The 25,490-nt window shown below is 40.6% G+C and overlaps 1 protein-coding gene across 3 annotated transcripts; it reads left to right on the top strand.

Annotated features, from left to right (window-relative positions):
• wdr17 (WD repeat domain 17) lies at nucleotides 1-25,490 on the top strand. Of its 3 annotated transcripts, none has more exons than XM_038714600.1 (32): nucleotides 1-91; nucleotides 2,517-2,645; nucleotides 3,008-3,191; nucleotides 3,302-3,532; nucleotides 3,707-3,817; nucleotides 4,202-4,342; nucleotides 4,704-4,826; nucleotides 5,375-5,562; nucleotides 5,677-5,845; nucleotides 7,083-7,174; nucleotides 7,437-7,519; nucleotides 7,617-7,703; nucleotides 8,247-8,411; nucleotides 9,256-9,371; nucleotides 10,465-10,551; nucleotides 11,044-11,193; nucleotides 11,407-11,537; nucleotides 12,092-12,217; nucleotides 12,832-12,987; nucleotides 13,522-13,586; nucleotides 15,138-15,270; nucleotides 15,502-15,590; nucleotides 16,692-16,791; nucleotides 16,985-17,124; nucleotides 18,675-18,786; nucleotides 18,911-19,052; nucleotides 20,433-20,535; nucleotides 20,687-20,788; nucleotides 21,891-21,989; nucleotides 24,237-24,304; nucleotides 24,704-24,801; nucleotides 24,901-25,490. In XM_038714600.1, exons 2-32 carry the CDS (start codon nucleotides 2,523-2,525, stop codon nucleotides 25,018-25,020), a joined length of 3,834 nt encoding a protein of 1,277 aa, XP_038570528.1. In that variant the 5' UTR covers nucleotides 1-91; nucleotides 2,517-2,522; the 3' UTR covers nucleotides 25,021-25,490. The 3 variants fall into 3 exon arrangements, 2 of the variants coding, with proteins under 2 accessions (XP_038570528.1, XP_038570529.1); XM_038714601.1 differs by lacking the exon at nucleotides 1-91 and adding an exon at nucleotides 156-365; XR_005443919.1 differs by lacking the exons at nucleotides 20,687-20,788; nucleotides 21,891-21,989; nucleotides 24,237-24,304; nucleotides 24,704-24,801; nucleotides 24,901-25,490 and having other exon boundaries at nucleotides 18,930-19,052.

The following is a 25,490-nucleotide window of genomic DNA, read 5'->3' on the forward strand; positions in this document are numbered from 1 at the left end:
TTACCGCCCACCTCACGCGGTGGAAGGTGAGCAGGGAGCATTTCAGCACCTGGGAGCTGTCCGTTGTGCACGAGCCGGCTGACAACCGACGGTAAGAAGAGACAAACAAACACAGATCCGCACCCGCACCGTGGCGTGAAGGAGCCGCGAGGACGCACGCGGCGTCAGACCCGCGTTCCGTTATCACCAGCCCGCCGCGCCGCGGCGTCTCCAGACGAACCACATCTGCGACACTCAAGCGCCAGTTTCCACACGGATTAGTTAATACCGCTGAAACCTGTTGATGTCACCTGGGCCTTGTTCAAAATCTAAAAAAAAAGGAAACATCAATGTGGTGGCAACAATTCGGGTGATGAGAAGAGCCGGTTAGTTGCTTCCAGTTTCCAGGTTTAGCGTTTTGACGAGCGTTTGTTTTAGGTTATTGGATTATTATTATTGTTGCTATCAGGTCTGAAACGAGGCATTTGTGTTAGTAGTTTGGTGTGAAGCGAGAGCCTGACTTACACCAGCACCAAGTGAAGGCAGCACGGAAAATAATACGTCTATAAACCGCCTCCTTTATGTACTCAGATAAATCAGTCTGGTTGAATCAATGTTTAATGTAGAGGTGTAATAAATTTTCCTTACCTACCAAGTTCGCCTGAAAACGAACCGAACCGGAAGTGACATTACCCTCAGTGGAGACCTGTGTCAGGCCCATGGTGACTAGCTGGACATCAATATTGTCTCATCTGAGTATGTGCACAATTATTTTAATAGAGCAACACGTATTTCCACGTACTGTTTCGTTTTGTTTCACTCTCTGAGTGTGTCGAGAATAAGCCATTTAAAGATGACACGTCTTGATTGGTCTCCTGGGAGCAAATTTAGCTTTAATAGACTCTTTTTTTTTTTCACAGCAAGACATGTCGACATGTCAAAGCAGGAAAAGCGCCAGTGCAATTAAGTGTCCAGAGCTTCCTGGACACTTAATAGTCACAATGTCTGCTGTGGAAAAAAAAAGGAGTAATTGTGCAAAATAGGGAAAAATAATGGATGAATTGATGGTTTTGTCTTAATCTTGCTGAGAAAGTAGCCATTTCCCTGACACCAGGCATTTACACCAAGCATGTCCAAAGTGCTGACTGTGTGTGTGTGCAGAGAGAGAGACAGAGAGAGAGAGAGGTTGGACCTAACAGGCTGGTTTATTCACACATTACTGAATGAGTAGAGCACTTTGACTGCATGAACCTGTGCTCCTAAATCCAAACCCCGCAAGATAAAGATAAAGGAAAAGACGTAACATTAGAAGAAGTACTGTTTCAAAAATGTAATTATGGGACGCCCAGAAAGGTCCACTTTAACATAACATGTTCCCCCCTCAAAGTCAGAGAGCAGCTGCGGATTGTGGGTTGCCGGGTCGCGGTGAGAGATGGGCTGACATTGTGTGTTGAATGTGTTTCATAGACAATCTGGCAAACACGTCAGACAAACATCCAAAACTTGGATCCATGTATGACGATTACAGTTTGAGGGCCATGCAAATTACGGGAGTTTCCCGAAAGGAAAGAACAAATACAGGTATGATGTGCAACTGCATATCAGACAATCTGCACTGTACAGGAAGAATCCCTGTTTCCCTTTTTTCAGCGGCGATTTTATGATGCCAAAAAAAAAATACAACAAAACCTTTTGTTTTGAATGTCTAAAAACTGAAATGAATGAACAAGCATAATCAAATATGACATCCGGGTCACAGTTATTCCCACAGTTTTTAGAACTTAAGATGTTTCTTTTATCATTTCTAAAAGAGAAATTAGAGGCAGCTGCAGCTTAGAGGTCGAGCGGGACCATCAGATACAATGAGAAGATCGGCGGTTCGATCCCCCTGCGCCCTCCCGCCTGTGTGCCAAAGTGTCCTTGGGCAAGATACTGAACCCCAAAATTGCTCCCAGAGGCTGCGCGCTACAAAGATTTAACGATTCTCTTAGCCGAATATCCTTTTGTGTTATTTTGGTTTGGTCATGAGCAAACTAACCAAAGAAATTACTTCTTTTTAGGGCTCTTTGTTTCGAGGATGTGTAGCTCCTGGAATGTGTGAAGTACCACCTTTCAGACGCCGTTGCCAGTTCAATTAGTATTCAGTAGATAAGCAGTAGGCTAGTCTTAGCCAATCACAGCAGAGATTAATTAAATCCTGTCTTTCTCTTTAATCATCTTATCCTCTTGAACCTGTGGATCAACATAGTGTGTTAGTATGTTGTGAGTGTTACAATCAGTGTTTCAACTGATCTTTAGACCCTGTTTAAAAGTCTACAGACTCGGGGACGGTCAATTATTTATTACTTAAGTTCTTTGCAAGAATCTAAATGTGCTCATTATGGTCGTTCATTTATCATGAACATGTGTTTTGGGGGAGTGGCTTTGCAGGGAGGCCTGAAGGGAGGGGGTGGGAATTAGTTTTTCTGTTCCTTGCAGGTACCCCAGCGTTAAAACATGACACGGTAAGCGTCTGCGTGTGTTTTATGTGTCTCTAGGCGAAGATGGCCAAGGTGAAGCAGGTGGGCTTGCTGGCAGCAGGCTGTCAGCCCTGGAATAAAGATGTGTGTGCTGCTAGTGGAGACCGATTTGCCTACTGTGCTACTTTGGCCATATACATCTACCAGGTGAAATACGCGCTGAGATGGCATTATGTGTGCTTACCTGCTGGAGCAGCTCTCACAGGCTGTACCTCTGTCATTTTACTGTTATTAACAGTGTTCGACTCACCACACGGGAAATGTGAGGTCACTGACAAAATACGAATGGTTGAGCTAATACGGTGTACGCATGGTACCCAAAGAAATAACAAATAGAGTTGTTTAAATCATTCAAAAACAATACACTGCAGCTTTTCTTTGTTTAGTCCTTTAGTTTGAAGTGCCTGCAGTTCTAGACAGAAATGAATCACTGCAGTCTTAGTTCAACTCATAATCAGAGCTGTTTGTTTCCCTTCATAAAATTCCTCGTCACTCTCTCCCTGTTGTAGTTGGACCAGCAGTACAATGAATTTAAGTTGAGGTCCATCATGGCAGAACACAAGAAGACCATAACAGCCATCAGCTGGTGTCCTGACAACCCCGATCTGTTTGCGTCGGCGTCTGCCGATAACCTGCTCATCGTGTGGAACGTAGCAGAACAGAAGGCTGTAGCCAGACTGGACAATACTAAAGGTGGATGGATAATCTACACCAGGTTTTCTTGGCGCACTGGAGTGTTTTTAGAGTGGGTGTTATTGCAATTCCTTCAATAACGTGTCACAGCGTCTCCCCTTCTTTCCCAGGTGTCCCTACCTCTGTCAGTTGGTGCTGGAACTCGACAGACGGAGTGGCGTTTGTCTCCCAGCGCGGTCCTCTGTATATCTGGGTCTATGGAGGTCCTGACCGCGGCGTCACAGTGCATAAAGAAGCCCACTCCTTCCTGTCTGATATCTGTCTCTTCAGATGGCACCCTACCAAGAAGGGCAAACTGGTGTTTGGACACACAGACGGAAGTTTGTCTATTTTCCAACCAGGTGCGGAGGCTCATTAAACATCCCTACGCATGCATTTGTGTCTTTCACGGGACAGTTCTTGTGACTGACATCCATGTGCCCAATCATAACATTTGTCACACATGTCTAACCCTGCTATTCTCTTCAGGTTCCATAAGCAGAGACGTCTTCATGAATCTGTCCTCTCTTGTGTAGGGAGTAAAAGCCAGAAGCATGTGTTGCGTCCAGAGTCACTAGAGGGGACAGACGAGGAGGACCCAGTCAGCGCTCTGGAATGGGACCTTTTGTCAACTGACTATTTACTAGGTTAGACAAAATATTAAGAATATCAGCAGGATTTTGTTAGCTGATGTGATCTGAACTTAAAAGAAAAAACTTTACAAAACACAGAACAGTCAAGCAGCTTTTTGTTTAATGGTGCAGTTATTGCCAGTGTCTGCTGAGTAATTACAAGTTAGTACCATAAAAACATGCGCTAGTAGTCAAGTGGACTCTTCATGTAACCCATATAGTTATTATTGTAAAACTCTCCGTGACTATAATTAAAACCCCAGATGCTAAATGATCAGAATCAGAAGGAGGTTTTTAAAAAAGATTTATTTATCAAAAATAATAAATATAACAATGGAACAACAACAAATATGTGCAATGTAATGTGTATGATGAACACTCTCTCTCTCTCACACACAGTGTCTAACCTCCATAATGGGATCAGGCTGGTGGACAGTGCGGCCTTGGCTTGTATTACGTCTTTCTGCTTCCCCTCAGCTGCTGCATCAGTTCAGTGTCTGGCCTGGGTCCCCTCTGCACCGGGCATGTTCATCACCGGAGGTAAAAGCTGTGTGTTTCTGTGTGGGATGTGTCTATAATCTGGGTTCCCTTCTGCCGCGCAGCTGCAGGTTAGACTTGCCTTTCAACCTCCCGCATACCAGCCAGCTGGTACGTGGGACCTGTCGTTGCCAAAGTGCCATCTGTTTATGTATAGATGCATTCTTCCTTGCATATCAATGAGTACATCTGGCTGCCTAAAACCACAATAACACTTAGAATTGTAGGGCTTTAAGATAGCAGATGCAGTTCATATTCAGATCCCCGGTGCGCTGTAAGACGACAGGTTAACTGACCAAGAAAAATATTAAATACATTTGCAGTATGAAATGTTTTAACTGGTCTGTGTTTGTCTGTCTCTCAGACTCCCAGGTTGGAGTGCTGAGGGTCTGGAATGTGTCTCGCTCCACTCCTTTGGACAGCTTTAAACTGAAAAAGACCGGATTTCATGCTTTGCATGTCCTCAACTCCCCTCTTGCCAAGAAAGGTAAAATTTAGAATAAAACCTTTTGGACTTACAAATGCTGCATAAATCCTTTTATCAAAATCCCCTCAAGGACAAGAAGTGTGTGTGTGTGTAAATGTAAATGCTCCGTATTTGTATAGCGCCTTTCTAGTCTTTTCGACCACTCAAAGCGCTTTTTCCACTACATCTGCATTCACCACTCACACACTGAGCCTAAGTGCTCAAACAGAAACTATCATTCACACTCATTCATACACTGGGGGGCAATTCGGGGTTCAGTATCTTGCCCAAGGACACTTGGACATGCAGCCTGGAGGAGCCGAGGATTGAACCGCCGACCTTCCGATTAACAGGCAACCCGCTCTACCTCCTGAGCGTGTGTCAGCCACCGAAGAACAACAGAAGAGACTGAAATCTATGTTTTTTGACGTATTGTGTCTGGATATATTGCGGCCATTCAAACACTGAGCAGTAGTTTGATTCATTTGTATCACGTAAAAGATTCTCTTCCTTAAGATTTCTAGAACAACACACCAGGTATGTTCTCCTTTCTGTGACTCTGTCTGCAGCTCAGAGTTCCTGTTCACCCAGTAAAAGTCAGCACACCAGTTCCACCAGTGAGGCGGTACCTCCCCCAACCCTGTCACAGAACCGGTCCTTCTCTCTGCCTCCAGGCCATGCTGTGTGTTGTTTCATGGATGGAGGGGTGGGACTTTATGACATGGGGGCCAAGAAGTGGGACTTCCTTCGAGACTTGGTATTATTACAACAAAGTAATAATGAACAAAGCAACAAAAGGAGATGATTTGTACTATGAACTTCTGACTTCATTACTCTTTCTCTCTCTTTTTTATACTGTATTGTATTCCAGGGTCATGTAGAGACGATCTTTGACTGTAAGTTTAAGCCAGATGATCCCAACCTGCTGGCAACAGCTAGTTTTGATGGAACCATCAAAATATGGGACACAAACACACTAACAGCTGTTTACACCTCCCCCGGCAACGAAGGAGTGGTCTACTCCCTGTCCTGGGCTCCAGGTAGATTAACTCCACCTCCACACATACATGCACATGCTCGCATACAGTGTGTGCAACCAGGAAGAACTGCCCCGGAAAATGACTTGCAATGTACTGTAGGTGACTTAAACATGCGTGACAAAATGTTCCAACTAACAAAAGACAAGTTCAGACACAAACTGGTCAGGTACAGTTCTGGGGAAAGGTTTTAGGCAGATGTGGAAAAAATGTTACGTAAGAGTGCTTTAAAAAAAACATAAGTAATAGATTAACAAAATACAAAGTGAGTGAACAGAAGAAAAATCTAATCAGTATTTGGTGTGATCACCCGTTGCCTCAAAATTGCATCAGTTCTTCTAGGTACACTTGCACAAAGTCAGGGATTTTGAACAGTACTGTATAAAACCTGGGTCAAGACATCCCACAATGCTGATGATGCCATTATTTATTGTAAGGCTGCTACTTTACATCAAGCTTTTTCTTATTTACAATCTGCTTGTAACCTTGTTCAGGTTCAACTGTATCAGCTAAAACAAGTCTTGAATGTTGAGAAAACTAAGATTATGCTTTTTTTCAAAATCTAAGACGTCTCTGGTATTTTAACCAGACATGGTGAGCAGATCGAACAAGTCCGATTGTACAAATATTTGGGTATATTAATTGATGATCAGCTCTCTTTGAAGTCGCATTGTCTTTGCACTTATATATGATGCAACATAAGTTCCTATAATTTGCGCTCTGCTAACTTGTATTTGTTATCTGTAGCTACGGGCCGTACAGAGCTCGGTGAGAAGGCCTTTAGTTATGCTGCCCCATCCACCTGGAACACATTGCAGACTGATTTGCAGTTGCAAAATCTGATTTCTTTTGATGAATTTAAACACCGCATGGATGACTTGGAAGTAGACGCTATAAATTGTTGTCACTGCTTTTAAAATAACTAAATCCTTTAAACTTGCGCTATGTATAAATTGCACTTTTAAGTGGTCTAATGTCGTTTGTTTATGTATAGTAAGGGTCTTGTTAATTGTTCTTTGTTGTTGTGTGTAGTGTGCTTTGTCAATATGCTGTTATTTTTGTCCAGGTCTCTCTTGGAAAAGAGGTTTTAAATTTCATCTGGGTCATCTGGTCAGATAAAGGTTAAATAAATTAAATAAAAAATAAACAATATGGTACAAATGACTTCTAGTCCCATCCCAACAAAAGGGTATCATCTGTTTTCATGTGAAAGTAACTGACCTTTGTGTGTGTTTTGAAGGAGACCTGAACTGCATAGCAGGGGCGACGTCTCGTAATGGAGCGTTCATCTGGGATGTCAGGAAAGGGAAGATAATCACCCGCTTTAATGAGGTTACTATGACTTTCAGCACAAAATGACTTGGAAAGTGATTCTGTGTATAACGAATATATGGAAATCACCAGGGGATCACTTAGATTAGTCAAATAACAACTTGAAATATGGCTGCTGTCTCCCCTTTTATTGTACTGACGATTTAAAAAAAAACATGTATTGTTTCCATACTTATTATTCTTGCCAAACATGTGACTCCAGCTTATTAAAAATGAATGGTATGATGGTGTCTGCAGTGACCACCTCTCTGTCTTCCTCCAGCACGGTAAGAACGGTATATTCTGTATATCATGGAGCCATAAGGATTCTAAGAGGATTGCTACCTGTAGCGGAGACGGATTCTGGTACGTTTTCTTCGGCCCTGATAGACCTCTATAAAAAAAAGCATACTGTTTGTCCTTTATAGAGAGCCTTACGTGGGTTATGTTGTTTTGACAACAGTATTATCCGGACCATTGATGGTAAAATCCTCCATAAGTACAAGCATCCTGCTGCTGTGTTTGGTTGTGATTGGAGCCAGAACAACAAGTAAGACTTCCGTCTTCTTTCTCAGTATGGGGTCGTATTAGCTCAGTCAGTTGGGACTTGGCTTGCAAACCAGACAGTCCCTGACCCCCTATGAGTTAAAGGCAGAGAACATTTTAAATTATATTTTAAAAACATTGTGCTGCACCTGGACACATATGGCAGACAGATTGATCAATGCTTTACTTTACTTGCACTTTAAAAACAAATTTATTTTTAACAGAAACAACATATTTCAATGCAATTACAAGATAGCACTAGATAAACATGCAAAAAGAAGGCTAATGCAAGTGTGGCGAAATGTGGTCAGCACCTCGGTGTCACAAATTTGTCTTTTGCGAGAAAGGGTGGAGATAAGTGTAGATGGAAGAGGAGAACAGAGAGGAAATAACCCACAGCAGAGCAAGGGGAGTGTGACATGACACACATGAAGTGAACAGTCAGTGCGAGCGCACCAAGAACACTGCAAAATCACACTATGTCTACTGCAATGTAACACTGCCAAAAACAAAAACATGTGGCCTGCCTCTTTCTTTCTCTTTGTAGGGATATGATAGCTACAGGCTGTGAGGATAAGAACGTCCGTGTGTACTACCTGGCCACCAGCTCGGATCAGCCTCTGAAGGTCTTCACTGGGCACTTAGCTAAAGTATTCCATGTCCGCTGGTCCCCACTCAGAGAGGGAATACTGTGCTCTGGATCAGACGATGGGTGAGTGTTGACACACACACACACACACACAGACAGCTGACGGTATTGATTCACTAATATGAAACGTGTAATTAATGTGGAGGACGTAGTCCCGCTGTTACAAATAAAGGTAGGATTTTTGCAGGTTTTGCAGAGTTGACATAGAAACTCTACATTTCCAAAACAAATGTCTATCAATTATTTCTCCCATATTATTATTTTTGTTATTGTGAAGTCATTTTTCTGCTGTCCAGAGTTTTATGAGTATGTTTTATTGTGTGTCACAATATTTTAATTTCTAACACCTGATCCCAAATGTGTCTTTCAAAAACATTTCAAAACTCTTGGCAGGTCTTAACATTAGACAACAACCATTATTGTAGATGCTGTTTATTTACATCGGTAATGTTCATAAACATGCTTTTATTGTTTAGGATGATCTGTTGATAAACACAAAAAATAATTATTAACTATGTATAACTCAAACTCTGTGGTCACATATATGAATACATATAAAAATATATAACTATAACCTTTATTTATTCAGGGGAGCTTCACTGAGAGGAAGACTCTCTTTTGCAGGAAGGTCACATTCACAGCTGGAACAACCACAGCCTGGTCTGCTGGCCACTAAGCATGTTGGGGTTATGGGCCTTGCTCAAGGGCACCTCAGTGGTGGTAAATGAGCGTGGTTTACTTTCCACACCCACATTTTATCCTCCCGGTCACAAGCTCGCTTCTCTAACCTTTGGGCCACCACTGCCCGTATATAATAATTATATATTTGGGAAGAAAACAAGAATCAGGCTTTTTGTAATCATTTGAAACAAATTCAGAAAGAAATCCTCCTGTTTCTCCTGTACAGTACTGTTCGTATCTGGGACTACACACAGGATGCTTGTATCAATGTGCTGAGTGGTCACACGGCTCCAGTCAGAGGCTTGATGTGGAACACAGAGGTTCCTTACCTCCTCATTTCAGGTAATGTCACTTCAAGTACTGTCTGATTTTCCTGTTGGGATCAATATGCTGCTGGCATCCTTGCTTGTCAGTATATGTCTGGCGCGTATTTAAAAAAACACACCACATGACTCTCTAACTGTCTAATCATATAACCAGCATTGTGTCATCATATACTTAGAAATTTCAGCTTTTCAGTGACATGTCAGCTGCCACCAGTTTTGAAATGCCTTACAAAGTTGGTGGGTCTGAGGTTTATTATTTTTTATATTTCGCGTACCAATGGCTCTGTGGAATTGTATTGTAGAGCTGGATAGAGGTAAACAAGAAGGTTAAAAGAACCTCTCAGTGTGATATGTGTCGCTGTCAACTGATGATATGGAGTCGACAATGTTTAGTTGAATACTCTACTGTAACCTCTACTGAATAAAAGGTTTCACTGTTGTGACTCCTCCTGACACCACTAGTACTGTTCAAGGTGCTGACAGTAAAATGGCTCTTTAGTGCCATCTAGTGGCAGCTGAAGGGTAAAAACAACATCCACGTGGGTCTCATGTTCAGAGTTTCATTTATGTGTTTTCGTGTTTAAGTGGATGGCCAGACAAATCACAGCGAGAAAATGTCTTGATGCTTGTAAACATGTTGGTAAATGTGAAGCTATAGCCAGATGACATTTCCTTTGTTCCATCCGCAATAACAATAATTAGCTTACATGACTAATGTTCCCAACAACAGGGATCATTTATCTAAACAAAATATTTAATATCATATTTAAAACTCAAAGTGTAAAGCTATTTCCACGATTTTAAACCATTTGGCTGACAGATGATCGGCATTAAACTGTTGCAACCCCTACTGATATACTGCAGTCTATTTGTGCATATAGCCAACAATATATTACTAATATTATTATAGTGCATTTTCAACACAAGATAAATATGAACTTAAAGTGAAGCTACAGGAGATTTTTCTATTGCTGATGCATGACGCTGTTCTATGTTAGATATAATATAGATAGGAGATGCACAATGTTCTGTAATTTATATATATGATGGGACTATACTGTCAGAGCGTGTTGTATTTAAATAGTTACATGTTTTATTTTTTTTTGTAGGTTCTTGGGATTATACAATCAGAGTGTGGGACACGAGAGATGGCACCTGTCTAGATACAGTCTACGACCACGGAGCTGATGTTTATGGTAAGACAGAACCACCGGAAGAACAAGCTACTAGATTATTAATACTGCAGGTACACGGTGGGTGCAGTACAGTAAATTAAGTGTTTTAATTTGTTTTAGAGAGACATGCTAAACAGCAGTTAGTTATTTCGCTGAATTTTGTTAATACATGCTTGCCGCCATATTTTTATGCCTCCGCCCTGATGGCTGTGGCCGGAGACATTATGTTTTTTTAAGGTTGTCCGTCCCACAGTTGTGATATCTCACCCCAGAATTTGGTGGTCAAAGTCGAAGGTCACTGTGACCCATACAAAGCACATTTTGGCCATAACTCAAGAATTAAGATGCTAATTATGACAAAATATCACGCAGTTCATAGGTCAGCTTTTCTGTGACCTCATAGTGTCACTGTGGCCACTGGCCGTTATTTAACACCAAAACAAATACAGCGCCGGATGGTAATTCTAGTTTCTATTATGACATGTATTTACCAAACTGCGCGTGTGTCTGCAGGTTTAACATGTCATCAGAGTCGTCCGTTCACCATGGCCAGCTGTAGCAGAGACAGTACAGTCAGGCTGTGGTCTCTCACACCTCTCATCTCTCCACTGCTGCTAAACATCCTCACCGACCAGCCTTGGGAAAAGATAATAGGAAACACGGGTAAGAACAGAATCCTGGGGCCCCGTCACAGAAAAAAGTTACTAACTGCTTGTCCTATCGTATACTGTTGTTGAGTCTGAGACGTTAGTCGTGTCGGTGGAGGAGAGGAAAACCCACCCAGCAGCCCACCATCTAATCCTAATTATTTATTATATCATATTTCTGTAATGAGGCCTCTAATCTGTGAACCATGCTGGCTGTGTGTCTTTGCAGACACAGCTATGGTTCCTGGTTCACTGCCGCTGCTCTGCGGTAAGGTGTCTCGAGACATTAAGCAGGAGTTGGATAAACTGACCTTAGACATCAGGGCCAAGAAGCTACGCTGGTTCTCTGAATGCTTTTTGGTAACTACGTTCTGAATGCTTATATACCATTGTTGATGTTATGTGATGATATCAGTGTGATACCTTCACGATGTCCGTGGACACAGTTCAGATGCAGTCTGTGTCTGCACTTTTTAACCGTTCATCTCACAGTATGAAACTCACAGCTAGGAAATGTCTTTGCCTAAGATTAGATGTACACACAAGCAGTATGTTTGTAGGTACACTTTACATCTAGAGTTCACTACAGAGGCCTTTGTTTTCATAACGTATTTTCATTACGTATCAGGAAATACGATGTATTTTCAACCACTTGAAACCACTTAAAATGATCATTGCTCACTGCGTGTGTTTGTAGTTTTGATATATATACATATTATGAAATGATACATACATTTAAATAAGTCAATCTAAAAGGTCTCACAGATCTGCAAAACAGCAGGTGCATCATTGTTACATACACATTTAAAACACTGATAGTAACCTGAAATGCTTGTGCAATGAACAGTGCGTGTGTGTGCATGCTGCTGTTGTGTGTTTCTGAACTTATTTGTTTGTACTTTACCCTGTAATAGCCTCCAGGAGGCAGCAATAACTTATGGGACTTGGTGTCGGTCATTAACGGCCAGGACGACTCACTGCTGCCAGCCAGCTACAGCAAGGGAGTGATGCACATGAAACACCTGCTCAAGTTTAAAACAGTAAGTAGCTCTGAGTCCCAAATCAAATCACTGAATGGCCCCTAAAGAGGAAAATGAGCTTATGCTCTTTGTAAACAATGTTATTAACCTGCTTGTTTTTCGTCCCACTAATAATTTATACATCATTCATATGCACATTCACAGCAAGTACAAATATACATACAATACACTGAATTGGCACTAAACACTAAAGTTTCTCTTATCTTATATTAATTTTGCTTCATGTGCATGTCACTAGATTAGTTATTTATTAAACCTTTATTTATCTGGGGAAGTGAAACTCAGGATGAGTATTTCATCATTTATTAGAATCAGATGACTTAATGAATATCATCATCATCATTTATATCATTAGATTGACAGATTATCAGCGTGCTTTCTTGCCGGCTTCACTCACAACGCAACGAAAAGATGTTGACACTATCGACGCAGATCACGAGCAGAGCTCCATAAGGAGGCTTGACTGTGTTTCCACACACTAACTACATTTTATTTTCAGACTGCTATGAGTACTAATTCCTCTCCTAATATTTTCTGTTTTGTTCCACAGAAGTCCCTTTAAGATGACATTAAAGTGTCTTTTATTTCATTTCATTTGTTGTATTTTCTTTCAGTCTGAAGCCCAGGAACTCACTATAGTCAAGATGTCTAAATTTGGAGGCGGTATTGGAGCTCCCAGTAAAGAGGAGAGGCTGAAAGAAGCAGCAGACATCCACCTGAGACTGGGACAGATTCAGCGATACTGTGAATTAATGGTGGAGCTGGGACAGGTACGAGCGTGTCTGTGTCTGTGTGCAACAGTTTCTCTCTCCAGAAAATATGTGATTGAAACACTTGTGAGACTCGATTAGTTGTGTTGGTACTGATCCTGCCTGTGACCTTGACCATTCTAATATTTATTGTAATTTATTTTAATATATATTTAACATGTTCTTTAATCATTGGCTGGCTCCACCTTAGTCCATTTTGTCATTTTGTCCATGTCGAATGCAAATTAAAGCTTATTATACTAAAATAGTAAGTGGAGGTGAAAGAAGTTGAAAAGAGAAGGCATGTAGGACTGTAGACAGCGTGGAGAGATACAGCAGGGGCAGGCAGGCAGCTGCAGAGACAAAAGGTTGTGGAGAGAGACATCTGGGCATCATCAAAGAGGTTCTGACAAACCAGCATGTTCTTAGCTTGAAGTATATTTGATGTGTAATGGTTCTATTTCTATTATGAGAACAGAATACAGAAATGAAAAGAGACAAAGGAATTATATTGACAATGCTACTGGAGAGTGAGAGTTATTATCACTCTTTCAGTGGGAGAAAGCGTTAGCTGTGGCACCAGCAGTCTCAATGAAGTACTGGAAGAAACTCATGCAGAGGTAAGTCATGAAACATACATACAGCAAACAGCAAACATGTCATGTTCTGTGCCAGATGTGGTTTTCAGTCAAAGTGCAAACTGCCAGGGTGATTGTTAAACACGGTCGCTCAGTAAATGATGGTGCTGTCTCAGTGTGTAATGCCAAAGTAAGAGCAACACTTGGATAGTACAGTGCAGTCCAATGCAATAACCTTACATAAATGCTGCTCTCATGGCCGTAACCAACTATCTCTGTAATTATTACCTAAAAAATATATATTTTTATATAAATAATTTGAATAAAAAACAAATCTGCGCTATATATAAGTGTCTGCTACTACTTAGTTGTATGGTATGTTGTGATCAAAGGTTGGCATCATCTGCTGGAGCAACTTACATTACGTAATATACATCCAGTAAGTAGGGCTGTAACCTACACACAACACTTACTGCAAGATCTGCCAACACTGTGTTTGAATACAGGTAAGTGCACAGCCTTACTAATAGGCTGCTGGTAACACGGATGATACAAATCCACTCAGATGATTTAGGTAATCAAGTAAGTTTAAATACAGAATGGTCAACTGGTTAATGCTGCATGCATTTTACCTACACTACCACTCAAAGCAAGCGACTACGACTACACCACAGGAACAGCAGCAGCAACTGCGTTCACCATCTGACCTGACAAAACTATGAGCCTCTTTGCTTTCAAAACGTTTCCAAACTTATGCACACAGAATCAGTTTGGAGTTTCTGCTCTGACATTTGGCAACAATGGCAAAAATCCTTCGCGTGGCAAATAGTTTAGTACATTATAATAAAGTTACACTTTATTATTATTTATTCACAGCAGCAGCTTTGAATAAACAATTAGCCTACCTTGCTGCAGTTACACTGTCTGTACTCTATTTAAAGCAGGGTATGCAGATGTTAATAACAACAGTGTTCACATCTAAGCTACTTTCACCAACCAGTATTAGGAGGTACTTTCTTCTGTTCAAAGGGGAAGAACTGCATTTATAAAGGCCTGAGATGTGACACATGCTTTCAAGTGGCTTTGTTGCAGTGAAAGCTGCACCTCTTCTCTCTTCTCTTGTCTTTTTCACAGCAGACATTTTGACTTGTCATAGCAGGAAAAGCACAGGCATTACTAATAAGATCAATGATGGCTCCTTTATATTGTGTCCCAGTAAGCAGAACCAATGAGCACACTCCCAAGGACCGGGAGCTGGCCCACTTAAAGAGAGTGCAGAATTTCCCAGCTTTTATAAAAGGTGTAATTCTGTTAGATTCAGATTTCTCTTAAGTTTGTTGTTTGTGTCCATGGAAATGTCACACTGCTTTCTCTAAAGAACCTTGTACAGTACCAGAGATCTTCATAGTGAGCTTCATGGCAAGAGAGAAAACAGCAGATCAGGGAGAGGTCCTTTAATCATTTTAGAGAACACTTAAATTTAACAAACGCACAATGTCAAAGCTTTTTCAAAAATGATAAACCAACAGTTTATGTGTTGCATGTTGTTTATGTTCAAGTGTTGCATGTAATGTTAATATGCTCATATCGCAGGAGAGCTGACCAGCTGATAGCTGAGGATAACGATGACACTATCCCATACTGCATCGCCACAGGAGACATAAAGAAACTTGTAACTTTCTTCACTGGAAGAGGACAACTGCTAGAAGCCTTAATAATAGCTCAGGTACAGGGAGGGAGGGGATACAGAAACTGGTGGAGTAGCAGTAGTTTTCTTAAGGGCTGGATGAATGGCATAAATGGTTCCAGATGGATACATGAGGAGGGCGGGGTGGATAAATAAATAATGGGAGAAGTAAGGAAATACCTGAACAGTAATGTTGATGGCTGTGGTTATATTGATCAGAAATCTTCTTTATTATTTTAATATTTAATTAATAATATTCTTTATTTTTAGGGAGCATGTGAAGGGAACATTCGTGCACCTCAAAGCTCCCCAGTCAACCACACCACTAATGATGTGGATAACAGACAACAATACCAGAGGTAAAGCAAAAACACACAAAAACACACCCACAGTTCAATTTGTCTTCAACTTGAAACTAACATTTAACCAAAATGGGCAGCACGAATCTGATACACAGTTACAGATACGGTATGTTTGGATTGAAGCTGCTGTTTACAACAATATGCAATGACACATTTAGGCAAAAAGGTAAAACAGGTAGTTAAGTGTGGAAAATTCTGACCCCTCTCTGTGACTGGGATTTACATTTATTCATTTAGCTGACACTTTTATCGAAAGCGACTTACAATTGCTATACATGTCAGAGGTCACACGCCTCTGAAGCAATTAGGGGTTAAGTGTCTTGCTCAGGGACACAATGGGAATTGAACCCAGGTCTCCCACATTAAAGGCAAGCATCTTATCTATGCGCCATCATAGATAGTTCTGCAGAAAGTGTTTGCCGACTGCTTTCTCAAGGATCTTAGAAAGGTAGGGAAGGTTTGATATAGTTGGTCTATAGTTGGCTAAAAACCCGGGGCTTTTTATAAAGATTTTTAATTTCAGCTACGTTAAATCAACATTATTAATAATTGTATCTTAAAAAAACATTTTGGTGGTACACTGACTTGTAAAAAGCGTGAATGTCATTTCCAGTCTGTGCTTACTGTGCTAGCTACTGCGCTATGTAACACTGGAATCCTGGACATTTATTATGACAATGGTGTAATACTTTAGGGCACCAACACGACCCTTTAGCAAAAGATTGGACGAGACTAAATATCGGACTGGCTTTTACCTGTGAGCTAAAAGAGCTGAAAGGATCGATTGAAAGGAAGGGGTCATAATTTAGGTTTTGATTAGTAGGCTTGAGTCGAAGATCCACCTCCTCGGTCGTACCTTGAGGAATGTGAGTTTTAATATGACTGGAGGACTAGATTGTTTACTGTTTACTTTTGATTTATTTAAACAAAAACGTGGTCGTGGGGGTGGGGTGTGGGGGGCAGACAGACACTGTCAGTCTGGGGTTTTGGGTGGGTGTTACTCTGCCTCCTGGTCTCAGCCCTGGGTTGTCGTGGTTTTGGTCTACTGAGGTGTTTGGATCACAATGCCTGGATTTATTTGCTCTGTTTTCTATCCAGTCTCCTCCAAAAGGTATGTAAGGAACTAGCCGAGTGGTACTTTCAGGACGGATGCTCTGTCCTTGCAGCGTGCTGCCACCTAGCTGTGGACAACATCAAGGTAAACACCATAGTCTGTGCATGTCACCATCAGTTACATGCAGTATATTTGCTTTTCTTTGTATAGGCATTGTGCCCTGCATAAAGAAGGTGAGAAGTTTCATATGTCTCTCCTTTATCATTGCTGATCAATGATAATAGTAAAATGTTTTTTAAACGTGGCTGTAATGTGTGTATGCGTGTTATGTTTTCAGTTAGCCATGTCTAGTCTGATCCGAGGTAATGAGCTGGAGTTGGCTGCATGCGTGGGTATCGTCCTGGGAGAGGTGGCCAATCAGAGCACTGCATACTGCCTTGAACTCTTGGCCAGGAAGTACATGACCACACCTACATGGTAAGTCTCCATCCATGCACATTCAGTTAGTGTATACTCTATTATTCTCCTGTAAACCTTGAAAGTAACCCAAATGAATGAGTGAGGTTCATTGTTCCCCCCCAAGAGTGACATGAAATATCTGACGCTGTCTTCATGTGACAAGTTTACTGAAATTGCCATTCTTTGGTTTTGCTGTAAAAATTGATTTACAGGCTATATTTGACTGTGCATCATGACACATGCCCCTAAGTTTGAAAGCTATGCATTGAAACCCCAGTACTTTGAGCACAGGTGACCGTCACTATAGGCAGAACACTCACACCTGTGGAGCAAGGCACTACAACCTATTTTTAATATTAATACATTTTTTAAATAAATTTAATTTGTAATGCACTTTATATTTAAGCAATTCCCAAAGTGCTAGGACTTCAGCCAAAATTTACCTTTGCATATATGAATTTCAGTGACTGTACATGTGCAGGGAGCTAAAGTTAGAGGGCTCCGCCTGTACTCATAGTACTAGGGTTACAGTGCACAACCACACATCTACAGTGGCTGCTTCTAATGGTGCTTTCAGACCAACTGCGAATTTTCGCCTCGTGAGGCTTTCCTCACGTGAGTACATTCGCTGCAAGTGTTCACACACAACGCGAGAAGGCCATTTTAACGCGATAGGGTGAATAAACACAACTCACCATTAATACAACTGTATGAAGTAAACATTTTGCTGTGATTAAATAGCAAAAAACGGATTAAACTGATGCCGAAATAACTACAACATGATGCAGATTTGTTAAACATATGAATTCATGCTTTGTCAGGTCTGTCAGCTGAACAACAACTTCTAAAATGTTTGTTTTCTGAATGGAGTTTGGCTCGATCAGGGCTACGCTATGCTAACTTGGTAAAGCAAACTTGGTAAACTTAGTACAATGATAGCTGGAATAAAGTTACAGACACATATTTTCTGAACTCACCAGGTAGGTCAACCTCCTCGCTTTCTTTTCTCCAAGTAAGGTCCGAGTTGTAGTCCGGCAGAGCTAACAACGCTAACAACAACACTGGAACGGAAGCTAGCTGCTGAGAAGCTCCAGTGAAGATAAATCAACGTTGAAATCCCAAAAACCAAAGTAAAAAGCTAATTTAATAAAAGCAGTTTACTCCGAGCTGCTCTCGCGAGTAAACGGCGTAGTTGTCGGAGCAGAATCCAGTGCGACCATGGGTGTTTATTTGTCCAATGGTTGCAGCGCTGCTCCCTGCTTTAGTTTAGCAGCTCTCAGCTGGCCAGCAGATTTTCAATCCCCCACTCTGCCCGGCTCTCTCCACACAACGCTCTGAAGCTGTCGGTGATGTACGGACAATCTCAACACTGATAGGCTATCGCGACTCAGCGGGCCTGCCCCGCCACCCTTCGCGTTGCCCGACAGGAAATCGTGGCTCTTCGCCTCTTTGCATTGACTTTGTATGTAAACTCACCGCCCCGAACGCTCGCTTCGCTTTTGGTCTGAAAGCACCATTAGGTGTAGTCCGTGCAAAGCAGGACTTATCTTTACCGTGTTTACATTTAGGGAGCTGTCAGCTGACCTACTGCGAATGATTCCTGACAACCACATTTTATTGGCTAAGCTGTGTGCATTTTACCCAGGAAATGCAGCTGAAATCAACCAATTACATGAAAGAGTGAGTAGGCAATTATTCCGTTAAATCTAAGACATGTTTTGGATGAAATGGAGGCTCTGTGTCTGACAGTGAAATTGATGATATGATTAGAGTGACTATGATTATGTGTTGTTTGTCATTCAAGTGTGGTCTCCCTTCATTAGAGGAGTGTAAGGCCTTGGCAGAAGCATCCATGTGTGAAGGAGATTTGTTTTCAGCAGTAAAATTCCACCTGCTGAGCCCTGAACCCGAGAACGCCCTCCGGATAGGCATAGATCATGTTAAAGGTATTGACAGCTCAGTTTCAATGTGTGTTTAACGACCTAACATAATATCTAAACATTTTAAATATGATGACACAACTTCATTCAAATGACCTTTAACATGAAACAGTTAAAATGTGCATGTGCTAAAAGTAAAATTCTGACATGTCATTAGTTGGTGTGACTGAAACATTTTTCCACACTACTGTTGTCAAATTTCCTTCTTGAATGAGGGAATATTTTGTTTTTATTATCAATATTATACAGGATTCATAGATAAATGGCAGGGATGCACCGAAATGAAAATTCTTTGCCGAAATTGAATATAATGAAAAACTTTACTGAAGGTTTTTCACATTTTTTCCATTTATTTTGCCAATTTTTTTTTACCATTGCATAAATTAAATAGTCAAAATGTGGTTTTTACTCAGTGTTTCCCACAAGATTTGGAGAGACTATGGGGGGTGAGTCCGGGGCCCGAGAGGGTCCGGTAAAGTAAATGTGTAAATGTTTTATACTTTCAGAATCAGAATCAGCTTTATTACCAGCTTTATTCTGTGAATATAATCAAATTAATCTTATTTCCATCCTGGATAGACGCCTTATTTTGAAAACCGGACTTGTCACATGTGTTTCCTCCTCGCGCTAAATTCATCCAGTCCGACCCAGTTTGGTAAATAATGTTGCATGTGGTTCTCGTATTGCGTAACATGAAGACTTCACAGCCTCTCTTCAGGCAGGACTCTCATACTGCAGCACTTGTCTTTGTAAAGAAACAAACTGACAGGATAAAGTCTCTAACCTGCCTGTCAGCTCGCTCTGGGCCGTTTCAGTTACCGTAAAGGCTTGAATACACGTGCACTCCAAATTTAGGTGCAGCTATCTTAATCACCTTCTCAGAAACAACTCAAACAGTTGCCTTTTCTAAGAAGTCAGCCACAGATGGAGCGGATGTGCAAGGAGACAATTCAGCAGAACAACGATTTTTGTGTCTTTCTCGGACACTTTAAAATGCTTCCACACTGCCGGTAAAATTTATTCGGTACACTAAAAGTGCTTTTTTTGGCCATTTTCCGCCGATTAATTTTGGTGGCCGAACATTCAGTGCATCCTTAATAAATGGAGCCATTTGATGGTATTCTAGATGCTAACGCAGTGTAATCTATGAATCAGTTTCCAAACTAATGTTTCTGAAGACCCTAAAAATCTGCATTTTCTAATTAATATGATGTAACATGCAGAGAATCAAAGATATGCATTTATTCAATAAAGTTACTAAATTATTCAAAACTATAACTTAGTAATGCTCTTCACTGCAACCAGTATTAAAGTGAAGAAAATAATCTAAATGTCTGTCTTTATAAAGCACTGATTAATCAGAATCTCTGTTTAATTTGACTCCAGAACAGCTGACTGGATCTGATTGGACGGTGGATAGTGTTCAGCCAATGCTCGACCTGATGAGTTACATCAGAACTGATCGCCTCATCATGGCCAAGTTGACTGAGTGAGGACATTAATATTTTAGTATTAGTATTAATAGTCATTTTAATTATTTTTGATTATTCTTTTACTCCCCATACATTGTCAGACTTGTTCATCATCCACGTCTACGTGTGTGTGTGTGTGTGTGTGTGTGTGTGTGTGTGTGTGTGTAGAGCCCGCAGTGAACTGTTGATCCTGCATGGTTATATTGGCGGTCTGCTGGCCATTAGAAGACAGTACTCCAGCATCGTTCCTGCACTCTACGAATACACCAGGTAGACACACAACTCCATGTTGTTTTAACTCTGAAATACACTATTTTCTGTGGTATTTTGCTTGTGTCAAAAGGTTTGCTGCTTGGTAAAAATGTCCACAGCCTTGTTAAAGGTCCAAAGGGAGTTTCCATCTCTCACAGAAAACTCTGCTCTGAACTGAAAACAGCTCGTTTGTAGTCCAGCCGCTTCCCTTTCATCCCTGTGACGTCACAGGGAAGAAAGCTAAATGCGCCTCATATAACGCTCGCCAAGCGGCTACTCGGACACGCCCTCAAAAACAGTGAGCTGCAGCACACAGCTCTCCTCTCCCTTCCAAACACTAGCTACCCTCCAGGCAGTCAGTGGACATAAAGTTGTTCCTGTGATGTAGAGACAGAGCTCAGTTAAAACTTTATGGATGAAAGATCCTTTTGTTACAGATTAATAACTCACCGCTCTGAAACTGTTGATCCAGTCCATGTTGCCAAGCTGGTCGGCAACATGTACAGCTGAACCGAATTGACCCGCCCTTCTCTGCTTCTGATTGGCTAGTAGTCCTTAACTAGGAACTGCACATGTGCAACTCCCAACAAAGATCATTTAGAGACAAGATGCATCACTCCGTAGCTAAAACGAAGTCTTCAACACAGGCTGAAAAGAGGAGCTGCAGCAATGTGCAGTATAACAAACAATATGGTGTTTTTTGAAAATTAAACCATGTAAACCTGTTCTGGTACAACCCCTACATAAGATTTTGAACCTGAGCATAATACCACCTCTTTATGTGATTAGGAACATTAGAAACTCTAAATGTTTTCCATCTCACTGCTTCAAAAACACTGAATATAATCTCACTTTTAAACCTTTATGCTTTGCTGTAGTTTCTGAGCTGTGTTGAATAGATAATTAGTCTGAAAGAACAAACTGAGAAGTCAGTGCATTTCTAATTGATGGTTTCAAGCCAGGATAAGTGGATAAATAAAAGTCTTGTAGTGATAATTTAATGTAGTGTCAAGCTGCTCGTTCAGTATTTCTTCACCAGGTAATAACCATTATCAGGTTAAAATTGAATTAACAATTTGTAAATCAGTCCAACTACCATGTTTTTGTTTCTGTTCCTCAGTCAGTTGTTGAAGCGGAGGGATGTGTGTGTTCCTCTGAAGATTGAGCAGCTGACTGTGGAGCTGGATGCCTGGCGGGCCTGCACACAAAGTAACAGCAAGTATGTTACATAGACACACACGCATATATGTTAAGATAATGTTATTACAATTAAATGTTACCTTAAAGTATAATATTGGTAAAACTTCAATTAAGAGCTGAGTCCCAAATAGCCGCCTTCTCCGTTAACTGGTCTGGTGTGGGAACACATTTTAAAAAATAAACTCAGGTCTCCTTTAAACGCCTGGTCAGGTTTTTAAGGAAGTTCTTTGGATGTATAAAACCTCTTAAAACCTGCCGCTTTAGCTGCTTCTAAGCTGCTTAGATCGTTAATACAAATATTAATGTTATGATCAATATGTCAGTGTGGACACGTTACACCTCGTTAGATCAGTTAGATTCTCCACAATTCAGTTGTTCAGTTTATTTAACAGAAACGACGAGCCCCAAAGTCTAATTCTTATAGATTTACCGGTGTAACTGAGAAAAAAGTGCCGACTCCCGTTACCTTTGAAGCGCTCATTAAGTCCGAATGTGTCCCTTCCTTGATTGTTTATCCTACTTTAGTCTTTAAGGGTCCAAACGTCAAAACAGCTTTTCATAAAACTGAATCCGAGTTGTGAATCCTGTCATGTGAAGTCCATCATTCTGCCACACTTCTCTCATCCTGCACCCTGTTGTTGTTTTCATTTCGTTGCCGCCTTCAAAATAAAAGCGCATAAGCCGTCTGTCGGAGCTAGATCAAATGAATGACGTGTATTTGATATTATTTGATCATTTTAAGTTTATTACAGTAATTTTCTTTTCGAAATAAATACATTTTCAGTTTGGTCAGTCATATTTAAGTTTTATGCAAGAGCAATTAAAGGCCTGTCCCATATGGTCAATTCAGTGATTTTAGCAAATAAAAGACCAGGCTATTAATCAAAGTTTTACGGTACACAGAGGCTTTAAGAGGAAAATGGTGACGTAGTATACGAGCATCTTCTCCATCTATCTACTGGAAATGATCCAATCATGCTAAAGAGGCAGCTGGTGAAGAGGGAAACACTGAGGAGGTCATCACAGTCATTCATTACAATCATGCCTGGTCTCAGCTGCCCAGTAGAGCTAAAAGGTAAGACCATGATGAGGCCAGTTACCAAGGCAACTCAAGAGAGGAGATAGTTAAGGGGACATGAAGAGCAGCAGAATCACATCTGGAGAGACAGATTTGTTGTCCTGAGCGAAGACAAAGACGGTCATGTTCCTGCTTGATGGACAGATCTGCTGACTGAAGACAAACAGACTTTTTGAGGTATCAGGGACTTGTTCATGAGGATTGGGCTGTGTCTGGGAAAAAAGACTTCAAATGGTCAGAGTTAGTCTGTAGGCTAATTGTGGACATCACTGCTGCAATAATTACCGCTGTGAAATTGGTAAAGAGGAATCTGGGTCTCAAAGAAGAATAGAGGGTGACCCAGGGGGTTACTGGAACCAGATATAGATCTGAGGACTGAGGACAACCAGTGGAAACTTAGACTAATAAATAACTGTACTAATTTTCAAATTATTATTATTTTGATAGTTTGATTTTAAATCTCACATTTGATACTGATTTTTTTTAGTCATTTTTTTAATAATGAACTAATTAATTAATTTTGCCTATTAATATATACACACACACAAATACGGTTTTATCTATTCATTTTATTTTAATTTTGTAATATTATTATAATAACACACATTACTGTGTCATTTACTCATTTAAATTTTTTTTTTTTTAACACACACACACACACACACACACACTTACTGTTTTATTTATTTAATTTAATATATTATTTTCATTTTCTAAGATACTGACACACACACGCTTATTGTTTTACTTATTTACTTTTTTTAATATTTATTTTTATGGAACTTTTATTTTATTTTATTTTTTATCATTATTTTGTTTTGTATTAACACACACAAACACAACTTTTGCTGTTTTATTTTCTTATCTAATGAAATTAATTGTACTTATGTTTGGCAATATTGTTGCTATACATTCATGCCAATAAAAGCTCATTTGAATTTGAAAATATATAGAGACATCTTGGGCATTATTGCCTTTGCTGCCAAGCTCCTGGATGTTCTGTTGTAGGTGGAAATATAACCAACACCCACACATTTAATTTAGATCTACATCTATGTGCATACTACCATGTTTACATTCACAGGCATAGTTCCACTAACAGTGTCTGTTGTTAGCTCTGTAACACATCTACATTTCATATGTTCATGTACACAGCATCAAAACTGTATCTCTGTCTGTTTTCAACAGTCCTCCATCAGAGTCTCAAAGAGAAGAGTTTAGCAGCCTCGAGAGGAGAATCCAGCCAACAGACTCTGGTAAAAATACAGCTCTGAACACAAGGGAAGTTTAACAAAAAGGAACACTGCTCATGAAACATATTTTGGCATAGACTAAATCTGGTATCAGCAACACAGCCCTCACTTAGGTAGGTTGTTGATACTGTGGGTGGTCTAATCAGCATCAAATGCTGGAGGATGTGAGACTCAGGTGCAGCTAATTTGGGTGATAAAGAGTATGTTGATTAGTAAATGGCTGCTGTGTGTAAAAACATGGCTCTCTGATTGGATTGAGTGTGGCAGAGGAGGCAGAATGAAGTATTTTTTTGCAAGGCTCCATAAACAATTATGGACTATCTATTCAGTGAAACCTGATGATAGTGAAAACATTTTATGCGTAATCATTAACGAGTCAAACATGTTTCGTCTCTTTCTCAGCTGCGTTAGTCCTGTGTGGTGCCGATTATGTGACAGGCTCCAATCTGCCGAGCCACTCGGACGTTCAACTGTCTTGTTTCACTGGACAAAGAATACAGGTGTGTGTTCCTGTGTTTTATTAGTTTGTGTGTATCTACACTGACGTGTCTTGACATCATGTGACTTATCTCATGGTTCTCTTTTGTTTTAATGTGCAGGGTCCAGTGTTTTTGCTGGAGGACGGTAAATCAGCAATCCCCCTTAATGATGCTCTAATGTGGGCAAAAGTCAACCCCTTCTCCCCTCTTGGAACAGGACTTCGTATCAACCCCTTCTAACACACATACACACACACACACACACACACACACACACACACACACACACACACACACACACACACACACACACACACACACACACACACACACACACACACACACGCTTCTGCTAACTGGCCAACTGCATTTTATAATTTACTGAGCCAAAACATGGTGACCAAACAATACATTTGTGGTTCTGTGCGGATGATTCAGTTTCAAACAAGCTCATGGTTTTGGTAGATTTGATTGATAGTAGTTAGCTTAGCTTAACGTGATGAGAACTTAGCCAACAAAATCATCATGCTTTATTTGTGAAGGATTCTTATTGAAAGAGATATGTGATTTAGTTGGTAGGATTCCCTCTTTTCTCCAGCGAACAAGGTATGAGCGTGTATATACAGGGTATACATCTTAATTACTTTCTTCTATTACTGTAAAAAGGAATCTGGAATAAAGCAACCACTGCATATTTATTATGAAACTTG

The sequence above is a fragment of the Micropterus salmoides genome, unplaced genomic scaffold, assembly GCF_014851395.1.
Source record: "Micropterus salmoides isolate LMB-PRFRI ecotype aquatic unplaced genomic scaffold, ASM1485139v1 Ms_hic_scaffold_12, whole genome shotgun sequence".
In the NCBI taxonomy this organism is placed as follows: Eukaryota; Metazoa; Chordata; class Actinopteri; order Centrarchiformes; family Centrarchidae; genus Micropterus; species Micropterus salmoides.